Source organism: Amblyomma maculatum, chromosome 8 (assembly GCF_055883805.1).
Source record: "Amblyomma maculatum isolate TAMU_Amacu chromosome 8, ASM5588380v1, whole genome shotgun sequence".
Classification (NCBI taxonomy): Eukaryota; Metazoa; Arthropoda; class Arachnida; order Ixodida; family Ixodidae; genus Amblyomma; species Amblyomma maculatum.
In genome coordinates this window covers 47,691,960-47,707,009 of record NC_139351.1, presented here as the reverse complement: position 1 = coordinate 47,707,009, position 15,050 = coordinate 47,691,960, and the positions used below count along the sequence as shown (strand labels likewise).

The following is a 15,050-nucleotide window of genomic DNA, read 5'->3' as shown; positions in this document are numbered from 1 at the left end:
TGGCACATTTTTTTTTTTGCGCAGCCTCCGATTATTTCCGAGACCCGTGCCACCTACTGCGTCAACGGTATAGGCAGGAAAGTGCTAAGCGCCATTCCAACTTAGGTCAAATTACGCACATTTCTTTCATCTCAAAATTGCATCCTCGCTCGTTTCACCAACAAGTATCTGCCAGTGGGATGAGTGACGGTGATGCGCAAACCAAGCAAACTCACGATTGTCTCTCATAGCCGTTCAAGTAAATAACAAAGGCACACAGACAAAAAAAAACTCTACGCATTACAAAACTGGATACTGTACCTGGATAGGGATGATGCTGTGCGGATCGACGAGGGGCCCATGCACAACTCGTAGAGCAGTTTGTAACTGCGCTCGGCAGCGCGGCTGGTTATCTCCGCTACGCCTCAGCTGTCGAAATACACTTCTTGGCATTGCTAACAGACACTGCCAGGGACAGAAGAGAGGTCCAAGCACAGCACACTAGGTTACGTGAAAAGCGCGGACAGAACGGCGGGCGCTGACGGACGGACACGGAGTGAACCAAAGTGACCAGATGGCATGATCAAAATATGGCTGCCAGCGCAGGATCAGCATGCCGCTCATGGTTGCCAGACTTACTTTTGTAAACCTTCTATTGTGTTAGCAATACTTGAGTCTCTCGTTTCACAAGGGACAGTTATGTCAGAATCAGCCTGCCAGGACCCTGGCATTCATGTTTACCCCTAAAAGCCACTAAGGCACGTTCATACGGCTTGGTTAAAGCGGGGCTTTATATGTGGGCTGGCGGGAGCTGCCAACTTGGGTCTCACGTTTCACATGGGACGGTTATGTCAAAGTCAGCCTACCAGGACCCTAGCATTCACGTTACCCCTATAGGCCACTAAGGCATGTTCATACCACTTCGTTATAGCCGTGTTCGGCTCGGCTGCTGCTCAAGGTCAAACGTGGCCCTTCCTGGGACGACGCGACAGGCTGAAGCCTGGCGCAGTATTGCTAACGCAATAAAAATAAAATAAAATGAAAAACATTTGCAGAAGCGCATATATTTACATCGGCTGTATGCTTGCATTACCGGAGCTACAATCTCCAAACTTCAGCAGCATTGTCGCAAGACAACCCTTCGCTAGTCGCCACCTCCCAGAGTGTGTCATCCAGTTCCATCAAGCATGTTACTTACGCAGCATTTCTTGAAAGGTTGCATGCGAACAGCAGACCTTGTCCATGGCCCCGCATGGTCTTTTCTGAAATGCCAAACTGTCGTCGAGAGGATGGCCATGTTCTCGCTCGCTTTGGCAAGCATCACTTTTTCTGGAAACCCACTGTAAACTGCCTCCACATGTCATTCTTCATTGCTAAAGAGGCATTTTATACTCTCATAAGTTCAACGAAGAGCACACTCGAAGATAAATGCACTTGGGATGGAAAAATAAGTGCCAGCAACTGCAGGATGTCGATACAGTTTTGGCTGTCCGTTCACAAGCAGGCATGCCACTTGTTGCCAGAATATGCTTCAAATTCTGGTAAAGACTGCTGTATAAGACGAGTGGTGACTTAATTTGCTTTATTTTAGTGAAATTCTCTACCTGTGTTCTAGTTTATACGATAGATTAACCTATTGTGATGTACCCACTGTGGTGCCTGTGGTGTTGAGCTGCTGAGTTGGATCCCAGCTCTGGTAGGAATATTTTGATGGAGGGTAAATACGAAAATGCCTCTGTGTGATGCTATTTTAGGTCACACTAGAGAACACCGTGTAGTTCAAAGTAATCCTGAGCACTCCACTGCAGTGTACACAGTGTACATTTATTTATTAATTACAAGCGCAACATTAGGAGATAGGAAAAGAAGAGTACAGAATGGTTCAGAGAAATAGCTCTGGTTAATGTCATTCTAGTGGAAATCAAAAAGAAGAAATGGGCATGGGCAAGGCATGTAGGGCAAAGAGAGGATAACCAATGGTCGCATAGGGTAACAAACTAGATTCCAAGAGAAGAAAAGTGTAGCAGGGGGCGACAGAAAGTTAGGTGGGCGGATGAGGTTAGGACGTTCACAGAGGCCAAGTGGATGCAGCTAACACAAGACCGAGTTAATAGGAGGAATATAGGAATATGGGAGAGGCCTTTGCCCTGCAGTGTGTATAGTCAGGCTGATGATTATTATGATGATTTATTTCAGCATTTCATATAGGAAATCATCAACATATCATACTTTTGCACAATTCCCCCATGAGAGTGCAGTGGGCATAGTCCGGCTCATGGTGATTATTATGATGACTTGTTTCAGCATTTCATATATGAAATCATCAGCTTATCATACTCTTGCACAATTCGCCCATGAGTTTGATATGTCCGAGATCAGCTGTGCTTAAAATAGGGTTTAGTAGGCATCGCCAATTTAGGATAGCTTTGTTGCATTGTTAACTTTGCAGCTGAGAATGAAGGACTGTCGTGTTATAGTAATTTTTTAAATGTACAATAAGAGGCTCGCTACACTAACCATTATCTGTCATTGTAACCGCGTGGTCAAAGTTCAGATATTTGTCTTATACACAAGAATGCCTAAAGCATGTACGGTAGACGTCGCAAAGTCGCATTTGGCCTTGAACACCCATCTTCGTTTTTTACAGGTCATAACCAGCAGAAGCCTCGATCACAGCCGGAGGAAAGAGGGCAACGAAGATTCAGATAGCATGGACACAAATTGACCCAGCCTTTCCGTCGTTCCTCGCATCTTGGACGAAAAAGAGAAAGGAAACGTGCTGCGTTGTGATAGACTTTGGTTTTGTACACAAAATATGTATGTATGCATTGTACGGTGTTGATAAGGAGAATGCTTGTAATTCTAAATCTCACAATGGAATAATAGACCATGCGGTAATCACCGATGGTGGAGTGTGTACAGCATTTCTGGCAAGTAAAGAAAGGTGTGTTGTGTCTGGAATGGTACGGGTGTTTGTATGACAGTGGTCAACTATTTATGATGTCTAGTCTGTACCACCGTTACCATCTTGCGGTGAAAATGATGGGCAACGCCTACTAGGCTTTTTAGGAACCAAGGGAAGCTTCGCTGGAGAATTTCCTAACTGTTCATAACTGTATATTATTTTGTGCTTATAAAGCTCTAGTTTTTTCATCTGTACCATAATGAAGGAAGTTGTGTGTGTTTTTGAAGTTTGAAGTGTGATTTAAAGCTGAATAAAAACCGAATTTGGGCTTTTTTTTCCCCACTTGTGTGAGTTCACTATCAATATAGTGCTTGTAACTGCAGAAGCAAGCGTACTAGTTACAATAATGCTTCCAGTTTGTCATCACTTGTTATAGATTTAATGCTTGATTACCATTTCGTGCCCATGGACAACTTATGCAATCTTTTGCAAAAAATTTCTGTAGTAGGTTGTGGAATTAGTCATGCCTCGTTAATATTGTAACGTAACGTTACACAGAAGGCGCTCTGGCACTCTCACACCGAAGGACACCAACAGCCAGTCAGGGCAGCACGAAAGCGGAGCACTGTTTCGCTTCGTCGTCTTCTCCGAATCGCCAGTTCAAATCTTCGTCGTCTATGAATGGCATGTGTCATTGCCCCCCTTCTTGGCAGCATCGCCTCGATGCTGCAAATGCTGCTTGATGCGATGAGCTGACAGATGTTATGCTAGGTTGGTGTGGGATACCACAACACAAAACGGGGCACCATCAGTCTCAAGAATAGTCAGCGGGGCGATCGTGGTAGGGTTTCATCCGGACGACGTGTACAACATCAGTGAACTTGCGTCGTCTGCGGCTTGAGGGATCTTGGGTCGCGGATTCAACTTCGTAAGTAATGTCGCTGAGGCGGCGGAGGACACGATATGGGCCGAAGTACCGGCGCAGCAATTTTTCAGACAGCCCACGATGACGAACGGGCGTCCAAATCCAGACATAGTCTCCAGGCTCGTAGGCAGCGAAGCGCCGTCCCTTGTTGTAACGGTCAGCGTCTAGTTGCTGTTGTAGGTATATGCGCTGCCTTGCCAGCTGCCATGCTTCTTCCGCACGCTGGGTAAAACTAGCGATGTCCAGGTCAAGCTCATCTTCGTCGTCGGTGTATACGGGCAGCATTGTATCCAGTGGAGTGGTCACTCGACGGCCGAAGACAAGCTCGAAGGGTGTGAGCCGCGTCGTCTCCTGAAGTGCCGTATTATATGCGAACGTGGCATATGGGAGGATTTGATCCCAGGTCTTATGCTCTATATCCACATACATAGACAGCATGTCAGCCAGAGTTCTGTTTAGCCTTTCCACCAAGCCATTAGTTTGTGGGTGGTATGCCGTGGCCCGTCTATGGCTAGTGTGTGTAAGGTTCAGTACAGCCTTAGTCAGGCGGGCCGTAAAAGCTGCCCCGCGATCGGTAATGATAACAGCCGGAGCGCCATGACGCAACACGATGTCGTGGACAAAAAACTCTGCGACTTCGGTGGCAGTTCCATTTGTGAGCGACGCTGTCTCAGCATATCGGGTCAAGTAGTCTGTCGCGACAACAATCCAACGCTTTCCATTACTTGACTTCGGGAAAGGACCAAGAAGATCCATCCCCACTTGTTGGAAAGGAGTTTTCGGTGGAGCGATCGGCTGAAGAAATCCAGCTGGTTTCACGGGTGGAGTCTTTCGGCGTTGACAATCACGGCAGGTTTTTACGTAAGATCGCACTGAAGGTAATAATTTCGGCCAATAGTATTTCTCCCGAATTCTTGCAAGCGTACGACTAACTCCCAAGTGGCCGGAGGACGGTTCGTCGTGACAAGCGCTTAAGATGTCAGGCCGTAGGTGCGTAGGCACTACGAGTAGAAATGTCTGTTTGGATCTTTCAAAATTGCGCTTGTAGAGAACTCCACTTCGTAAAGCGTATGACTGCAAGCCACGACGAAAAACAAGCGGCACTCTACCACCGTGTCCTTCCAGATAATCGATGAGCGGCGCCAGCTCCGGGTCCTTGCGTTGAAGGTCAGCCATATGTGATTGGGTAATGGCCCCAACAAAGGGAAAATCGTCGGCGTTTTCCACTGCAGTGGAGTCCAATGGCGCGCGTGACAAACAATCCGCATCTTGGTGTTTATGTCCCGACTTATACACAACAGTGACGTCATACTCTTGAAGACGGAGGCTCCAACGAGCTAAGCGTCCAGACGGGTCTTTAAGGCTTGCCAGCCAGCACAAGGAATGATGGTCGCTGACAATACGGAAGGGTCGTCCATACAAATATGGTCGAAACTTGCTGATGGCCCAGATTACCGCAAGGCACTCCTTCTCTGTTGTCGAACAGTTCGCCTCTGATCGTGAGAGTGTTCGGCTCGCGTAGGCGATAACCCGTTCTATTCCGCCTTGCCACTGAATGAGTATCGCGCCGAGGCCAACGTTGCTGGCATCAGTATGTACGTCGGTTGCGGCGTCTTCATCGAAATGGGCGAGTATTGGGGGTCTGTGTAGGCGGCTTCTAAGCTCCTGGAAGGCTTGTTCTTGATCGTCTCCCCACAGGAAGGGTATGTCTTCTCTGGTTAGTGCTGTCAGTGGTTCAGCTATCTTAGAAAAATCTTGGACGAAGCGTCGGTAGTATGAACAAAGACCTAGAAATCGTCGAAGTGCCTTTTTGTCGGTGGGGCGTGGAAAATTTGACACTGCGGTAGTCTTTTCGGGATCAGGGAGAACGCCCTGTGCACTGACAACATGGCCGCGAAAGCGTAGTTCGTTGAAAGCAAAGTGGCATTTCTCAGGCTTGATCGTTAGTTGCGCGCCTTTGAGTGCTTGAAGCACGATGCGCAACCGGTCCAAGTGTTGCTCGAAAGTAGGCGAGAAAATAACGACATCATCTAAGTACACCAAGCACGACTGCCACTTCAGACCTGATAAAACCGTGTCCATCATACGTTGGAACGTGGCCGGTGCAGAGCAAAGACCAAACGGAAGCACCTTAAACTCGTATAGGCCGTCGGGCGTCACAAATGCAGTCTTCTCTCGGTCTCTCTCATCCACCTCAATTTGCCAGTATCCGCTTTTGAGGTCTAATGAGGAGAAGTACCTGGCGTCGCGTAGTCGGTCGAGGGCATCATCAATCCTGGGCAGCGGATAGACGTCCTTTTTAGTCACGTTATTTAACTTTCGGTAATCGACACAGAATCTCAAGGTGCCATCTTTCTTTTTGACAAGGACCACTGGCGATGCCCATGGGCTCGTCGAAGGCTGGATCACGTCGTCCGCAAGCATTTCATCCACTTGCATTTTAATGGCGTCACGTTCTTTAGGAGAAACCCGGTACGGGCGCTGGCATACCGGTAACGTGGTCTCATCGGTGATGATTCGGTGCTTGGCGACAGGAGTACGACCAACCCTAGAGCCTGTGGCGAAGCAGTCTGCGAAATCGCTCAGAAGAGCCGAAAGAAGATTCCTCTGATCGGGCCTCAAGTCGGGGTTAATTTTAACGGTCTGCAGAGCATGACAAGGTGCGGCCTCCTCTTTAGGGTTCGCTCCGGTGGTGCATAAATGAGGCAAGGCAGTAACATCGTGAAGGACGGCAACAGCCGTGTCCTTGGCGAGATGCCGCATCTCCTTAGCAAAATTTGTCAGGAGGACAGTAGCACAACTGTTCTGGAGTTGTACGAGTCCTCGAGCAACGGCTAATTCCTTCTCGAGTAGTAGCGGAAGGTGCCCATCCGCGATGCCCTCGTAATCGTGGAATAAGTCATGCTTTACAAGAACCAACACACTAGAACGTGCCGGAACCCTCACGTCATCGTCGACTATACGCAAAACGTTCAGACCCGGATCTTCGTTTTCAATGCGCGCCACGGCTCGTTTCGTCGAAAAGGAAACACGCGCTTCTTTCAGGTCAATGACAGCGCCGTTGGTCTGCAGGAAGTCTAGACCGAGGATCAAGTCTTTCGAACACTCAGGAAGCACGATAAATTCTCCGACATACACAAAACCACGGATGCCGATCCGCGCTGTGCACTTGCCTGCAGGTTCGATCAAGTGGCTTCCCGCCGTGCGAATTTTCGGGCCGGACCAATGTGTCAAAACTTTCTTCAATTCTCGGGCGAGACCACGGCTCATTACTGAATAATCGGCACCAGTGTCGAGTAACGCGGTGACATCCACTCCATCGATCGTTACACATAAATCGGAGGTAGTATGCCGGATGCTGTCGCTACCTGACACAAGCGAAATCTCGTCGGGTCGGCCTGACGATGACGGAGGATCTTCACATTTCCCGACATCAGCGACCCTGCCTCCGAAGGCCGCTGGTATTAGTTTTCCCGGCTAGGGCTGGGAGAGGAGCGGCGTCGGGAAGAGTGGGGACTTGTCGAGCGGTAGCTCGTCGGGGACGTAGACCGACGCTCTTGGTAACCGGAGGTTACGGGATACTGTCGCGCTGCAAGGTCGCTTGCAATCTCAGTAGGCCGTTCGTCATTCCGAGGGTCGAGTTCCTCCGAGGCGAAACCCCGCATGTTGACGCGGCGGTACGGGCACGCCCGGTAAAGGTGACTGGCTTCCCCGCAATGATAGCACAGGGGGCGACGGTCCCGGGGCCGCCATACTTGACGGGGTCGCTGGTAGATTGGCGGAGGGGAGTAGTGAGGCCCCATGCGGCTCCATGCGAGTCCCTCCATGCGAGGACCCTGCGGCTCCATTGCTGGAGCTGCGGCGTTGATACTATGATCCGGCGGGGGAGCCCTACGTAAGACGGACGCGTAGGTGGGCCTCGCGTCGATCGTCTGGTGGGGAACGCGCTGCTGGGGAACGTCAGCAACTTGCTGAGCTGCCATACGCACCTCGTCCCGGACGACTTCAGCCAGTGAAGGAAAAGCTGTTGTGTTGCAAGGCATCCGGAGCGCTTGCAGTTCCTCCCGCACGACAGAACGGATGAGATTTCGTAGTGCGTCCATGTCGCTGCCGATATGCACAGGAGGTGCGTCGGACCCAATGATGTTCACGTCACGGTTGTACTGACGGGCTCGGTGTTGCAGCGTTGTCTCCATGGTCGCTGCCTCGCTGAGAAACTCCGCCACAGTGCGCGGTGGACTGCGCACCAGTCCGGCGAAAAGTTCTTGTTTAACGCCCCGCATCAGGTGACGCAGTTTCTTATCTTCAGGCATTTGTGGGTCTGCACGCTTGAAAAGGCGTGTCATGTCCTCAAAGAACATACGCACGCTCTCGTTCGGGCGCTGATTGCGCGAGTGTAGCGCAGCTTCTGCTCGCTCCCGGCGGTCGGCGCTAGGAAAGGTGGCTTTGAAATCACGACAGAAGGCTGCCCAGGATGGGAAGGCAGCCTCATGGTTTTCAAACCATGTCCGTGCAGACTCTTCAAGGGCGAAGTACACGTTGTGGAGCTTGCGCTCATCAGTCCACCCGTTGTACCGAGCAACTCGCTCGTAGTTCTCAAGCCAGTCCTCGGCGTCCTCGAACACGTCGCCATGAAAGGAGGGGGGTGTTCGCGGCTGATGACACAGGATGTGGGTGGGAAGCCTGCTCTCAGATGTCATTGCAGCAGGTTCGACGGCCGTCTGAGGATGCGTCGTCCTGGTAGCAGCCGGAAGGGGTCCGAATTCAGGGGGCTCTCCACGTAGGCGGCGACCGAGGCGTTGATGTACGGGGGTAAGCTCCGTATTGGCAGGTTGATTCTGCAGGACTGGATCGATACCTGGCAATTCCTCCACCAGATTTGTAACGTAACGTTACACAGAAGGCGCTCTGGCACTCTGACACCGAAGGACACCAACAGCCAGTCAGGGCAGCACGAAAGCGGAGCACTGTTTCGCTTCGTCGTCTTCTCCGAATCGCCGGTTCAAATCTTCGTCGTCTATGAATGGCATGTGTCAATATGGACAGTTGCTATCCCTAGTAAAACTGTTCCTAAAGCAAGTCCACAAAACTGATCATAAAGAAGAAGCGCAGGAACAAAATATGACAGGTAGAAAAAGTTCAGTGAAATTTTATTTTGGCTACAATGGGGCCTCTTAACGCACTTGATGTGTCATGAAACCAATTGTTAGCATTTTCATGGATTAAACTAGCTCTGGGTTAGAGCATTTATCAGAACCGTTGTGGCTCGATGGTTAGGGCGCTTGGCTGCTGAACCCGAGATCATAGGATTGATTCCCGACTGCGGCGGCTGCTTTTTGGATGAAGGCAAAAAGCAAGATTATGCTGTGGGATGTCAGTGCATGTTAAAGAACCCAGGTGGTCAAAATATCCAGAGCCCTTCACGGCCGCACTTCTCACAGGGCTAATCGCTTTGGGACGTCAAAACCCATTAACCAAACCAAGCTAAGCAAGCATTTAACAAGCTGTGTGCACTTGTTCGTGAGCCATGGAGCTGTCGCCAGATAATGTTGGGATTAGCGCTCGAGAGCCATCTAAGTTTGGCCCGTCGCCACTGAACGGATTTTGAATGTGCATTAAAAAGTAAGAGACTAGAGGCAGAAACGTTTCGGCAATTCTAGGTTTGTCTCAATGCTGAAGATTTTATTTTTGGCACGAACACCATACCGCATCTTTGTTACCATTAGTGTCATGAATGCTCATAACGGATGAGAATGCACACACTGCATGCGTTTTTGAAGTATGTAAAACATGATCAAAACAAAAAGTAGCCAAGGCTGTCGGTCATTCGAATGCAGGACTGTAAATCTGCATTCACACTGCTCACATTAACCAATTATAACGAGCGCCTACTCTCTAAGGTAAAAGCAATCTGCCAAAATGCCACAACTAGAGTCTCCGAGGTTCTGGTTGGTCCTACTTTTTAATAATTTCTGGCTCATATTAACAGAATTTGTTAGTTTCCTTTTTGGAAGGTTTCTACATCCTTCCTAGTTTGGCGGGGAGAAGACCACGAGGCCTACTTGAAGGGGATGACAATAGAGCATATATTTACAGCTGAACATATATACAAAGAGTAAAACTGGAAGCACTAATGAATTTACAAAAGAACAACTTTGCGCTGCTTTATTCTTCGTCCTAAATAGTTCGAGTCAAAGTTGCTCACATCTTGTTTTATACACTCGTTAAACAAAGAAATAGGGGTGGTCATTTTCAGCGGCCGGCCCCACACATCAATTGTCCAATAAAAGAAATACTATGCTAGATGGGCACAGCCCCGTGGGTTGGCCTCTGCCTCTAACCCAGGGCCACGCTAGCAGCACTAATTACAACAAAGTATGGCAGCACACTTTCTCCGGTGAGGGTATCGAACCCTCTCCTTTTGGGAGGCTTCTTCCCTCTTGCCTCCCGCACACCACCGCCCCATCCACGCTACCGCTGCTGGTTAATTAATTTCCACAGATGCACTGCCACATGCCACCCGTGACTGACTTCTAAGGGCAACTGCATGGAAAGAGAAAGACCACTCGGCCGCTATGCGGTGGTGGTGGTGAACTCTTTTATTACACCCAAAAACGGGACCAGTCAAAGGACCCTTTGCGCTGGCTTAGAGGAGGTCGGCGGGGATCCCTTGGGATGTCGCAGCCTTCACCGCGCGCTGGATAAGCCGGCGTTGGTCTGCTGGCTCGGAAGTACGCAGGAGAGACTCCTACGTCTCTAGAGTGTTTGAGTTGTCTGTGTTTTAGTGTTTACAAGTCCACGCCATGTGTATGAGAATGGCCGGAGTTGAGCAGTGTTTGCACATGGGGGCTATCTGTTGCGGAAAGATCCTATTGTATAAGGAGGGGGGGGGAGGGGGAGCTGCCAGTTTGTATTTTGCGCCATCGGACGGCCTCGCGTCTTGTTATATCGCGCTGTGCGGGAGGATATGAGCATCTTTCGAGTCGGTAGTGCTGAAGTATGTCCGTGTAAGTGGTGAGTACAGAAGCGCGTGGGATATTAGTGTCGGGGAAAGCAGGGTGGCTAATCATACTCTCGGCTCGGCAGCTGAGATCTCGAGCGAGAGCGTGCGCATGCGGAAGACCAGGCGCAGGAGGGAAGGGAAGCTTCTGGCTTCCACGCTCTGGGAACAGTGCCCGAGTCAAATCCTGAGTGCCTTCTCGGGCGCTATTTGTCGCCTCAGTGGACAAGATGAGAGAGATCTGCCTTTCGCACTACACAAAGTCAGTGTAAATAAAAAGGCTTAATTGCAATTTGGGTGCTGGTTACGGGCCAGCTAAGAGGGTCCTTCCAGCTAAGAGGGTCCAGCAAATCCGGCGACGAGGGTCCAGTCAGCCTTCCCCACACGGCGAGCGTGTAGAAGGGGGACCGCGTCCACCATACAAGAAGGCAGCAGGCGGGTGGCAACATGTAAAGACGCGCGCCTGGAAGTGATCATCCTGAGCGGTGGCCCTAAACGCCAGCTTGCTATTAGCTCGTTCATATTTACACCGAAAATTCCGCACTACCTTCGCGGCAGCAATGTCATTCCTCCCAGTGTGCCAATGTCTCCAAGTCGCCCCGACACAAAGAAATAAGTAAATCACAGAGCGGAAAACGTAGAACTGCTGAGCGGTCAGCAATCTCACTCGGCAGGGAGTTCACATTCATGTACACAAACACACATGCATTGTTTATCGCGGCTCGCAAGTCCGCACACAACACTCACGAACACCTGTCAGCGCACGTTAAAGATCCCCAGGTGGTCGAAATTAGTCCGTAGCCCTCCACTACGGCTCCCCTTTCTCTCTACCCCGCCGGGGTGGCGCAGTGGTTACGGCGCTCGACTACTGTTCCCAAGGACGCGGGATCGAATCCCGGCCTCGGCGGCAGCTTTTCGATGGAGGCGAAAAGCAAGGCGCCCGTGTGCTGTGCGATGTCAGTGCACGTTAAAGAACCCCAGGTGGTCGAAATTACCGGAGTCCTCCACTACGGCGTCTCTCATAGCCTGAGTTGCTTTGGGACGTTAAACCCCACAAACCAACCAACCAACCAACCTTTCTCTCTATCCACTTTCACTCCCATCTTCCTCCCTTCCCTTACGGCGCGGTTCAGGTGTCCACAGAGCAAGTGTGACAGATACTGCGCCTTTCCCTTCCTGTGAACCAACCAACCAACCAACCAACCAGATGCATATCAGTGTACAGAACCCTCTTCTTAGTGTCCGGCATATCGCACATAGCGCCGACTGAGTGGGAACGTTCACGCCTGTCTAGGCTGCCATAGTGGCATCGCTTGTTCCGAGTCCCATGTCAAGTTAAAGAGCCATGAACAGCGCATCTGCATTTTCATTCCCGATGCATTTCGCTGTTTCACCGTTACGTTGCAACGCTGGAGTGCCAGCACCCGCATAGCCAATTTTGCTCCATATGTGGGGTGCACGTCGTTTGGTGGTTGTCAGACGACATTGACCTCACCACCAAAGAACCAGAAATCGAAGTAGCGAATGCTTCGCGCTCTGTGGTCGACCACCTCGCCTGAGTCGCGCCGAATCGATGACAACGCTATGGACATCTCGTCGCCCTTTTCAGTCATCTGTGCCAAACAAGCCCCGGCTGCTGTCGCAGGTGCGTCGGGTAGTGAACAGCCAATATGACCCATGGGGTTGCGGAGTGCTCAACGCAACCTGAAAGGAATGTGCAGGCCTAGCTGGTCAATGGCGTGCTGGACACGTTGTCAGCCTGACCATGTTGTCGCACTTTAGTGCCTGCTATTGATCCCAATGGTGTGATACCCGCCTTTCCGTGGTTCAAGTCCATCCATGCTTTTCTCGCTCTCATCGGCTAGCTGTGCTGCTCGAAACATTTCCTACTGGGTAGACAATAAAATTGCATCTTCTCTCTCGCTGTTTCATCTCGTGAATCCTCGAAATTCAGTGCCTTGCTTACCTCGCATGTCAGTGTCTCGCAATTCTGATTTGCTGTGTTTGCAACTTCTTTCTCTGGCGCTCCAAGGACTTCGACTCTTTAGTCGTACTTGTGTGCGCCATCTGTCTGCTCATTTAGCAGGGATTTGTGTTTATTAGAGGTTCTTTTTAGGATGGACTTGATGTCTTACGAGGACGTTTCGGAAGATTGGCCTATATGAAAAGGAGTGAACACGAACGTTATATACGTGGCAGCTGCAGATGTGGTAGTTTTTATAGTGTGTGTCTGTGTGGTGCAAGTTGTGGCTGTCATGCTTGGACAATGTGAGTGTGGACTGGGATGATTGTGCTGCTGACATTTAATGTTGGTTAGCCATCGATCTAGAGGTGTGCAAGTTAGATGTGCTTGACAGTAGAAGTTGTGGGCTTGTAATTATAGAGGGATAAATACGTTTCCCCCGCTTAGTCGCAGATGACAATCAAAACCGCCGACCCCATCCAGTGATCGCGTGCGCTGCCGAGCGCACGCTGACCACTCCGGGCCGTGCTCTTGGGAACAAAGGAACAGTACGTGCTGACAACAAACAGGCATTTATTGCTGCAATAGCAACAACGCCAGCTAGCAATAAAACACACTAATGACTGCAGGACATCTGACTCACCAGCAAGGCTACAGGCGAATGTTCGCCCATGCTAGGGCAGGGGATAAACTCGGAGGGCGGACAAGACGGGCAGGCAGGAAAAGTCTCGCGAGGCTTTACCTCACCGGCGACTGCAGAGTGTTGCGAGGAGACGTTTACACGGGCCGGCTTGCAACCAACCTGTCCAAAATGTGGTCGTGGGGACTCTGTGCATACCTTTAAACAGTCTTCTCCATGCAACTCTATACTGTGCTATGTAGATCATCTTTTACACCTTCTATGTGTGTCATACCAGACAGTTCGATACCTGAAACCGTTGCCCACGCAGGCAGTCGACTAGTTCGTCCTCTTGCTCGCGGAGCGCTCATGCCAAGTATGGCTGTTACATTGCAGGGCGGACGCATATACCAGAACTTCACGAGCACTTACGAAAGTGGAGAAGTCTTGTTCTACAGCGGTTAAAGCGAGCAGAAGTTCACGGGCAGTTTGTATCAGCCACCTGTGATCTGCTCGGTCTGTGGTGGAAAACTTTGTTGCTTGGCCACTAAAGGATGATCGCCCTTCGAGGCGCTCTTGTTGCGATGAAGGTCCGGTCACCCTTTCGGTTTGCCACAGCACTGGTGATCAAGGCTGTTTTTGTGCAAGGTGTGCAACCACCTCAAGCGCATCACTGCATGACAGGCCCGCGGTGCCTGAGTATATGGCCTTCACCTCTAATAGGAAGCTCTCCCTACCCCTGCCGCCTCCTCGCATTCTGGGTATGGGTGGAGTTGTGGTCTCCGCAGGTGTTGTATGGGTGATGATGGGTAGGTTAGTTGTTTGTGACTCCAGGGTAGTGCGCTTTTGGAAGCCAATTGAGTCCTCACATCTGACAAAGGGGACCCAAACCGAATCTGATCATCTTGTTGATATAGCTTGTTGGGCAGAAGTTCAGAGAAAAAGATGTGCTAAGCAGGCGGGGGAAACAGATGCATGAAGAACGGCAAGGTACGTTGTTGGCCAATTTGGGGATATTCTATATCTATAGCACGACAGATGCATGAAGAACGGCAAGGTACGTTGTTGGCCAATTTGGGGATATTCTATATCTATAGCCCGATAAATGGAACAAGATGAAGAATTGTACTCTATCTGTACATCATGATTTTGTATTCGAGAGATATCAGTTCACAAGTGGATGTGCCAAACCTGTTTGTACCAGAATTGATGGAATATGGTTACTTGACGGGGCAGATATTTCTTGATTAACGAAGTCGTGATGATTGAAGTTGTTACATTACATTGGAGGGCTCGGTTGTAACCTTCTGAATCACGGCACACGGGGGAAAATACTGTGCTCTCCCGGCCGCACCCGCTCGTCAGTTTCCTCATTGTGCTTTTGTTTGTCTCTGTTTGATCTTGTTTCTTTATTTTCTTTCGTCTATCGCGCTGTAGATATAGAAGATGAAAACCAGAGGTTAGACTTGCAAAATGCGAAATATCAAAACAGGAAGACAAGATAGTTGGCAGCGGCTGCAAAGTCTGCCTCGACGACATGTGCTGGTTAGAAAGAACATAAGAACCGTTTGTCTAGACAGCTCTCAGCCGACCACGCAATAAGTCTAGCCCAAAAATCCATCGCTACCACCAGGCTTGATCGGGACTTCACGAAGCAAG

The 15,050-nt window shown here is 50.1% G+C and overlaps 1 protein-coding gene across 1 annotated transcript in view; it reads left to right on the top strand.

Moving 5' to 3' along the window:
- LOC146181122 (deubiquitinating protein VCPIP1-like) overlaps positions 1–3,225 on the top strand; it is a 77,713-nt gene extending 74,488 nt beyond the window's left edge. The window contains exon 16 of the mRNA XM_084576259.1: positions 2,627–3,225. Within this exon, the coding sequence (XP_084432385.1) occupies positions 2,627–2,704 (78 nt within the window). The 3' untranslated portion in view covers positions 2,705–3,225. The remainder of the gene's footprint in view (positions 1–2,626) is intronic.
- The last annotated feature ends 11,825 nt before the right edge of the window (positions 3,226–15,050 follow it).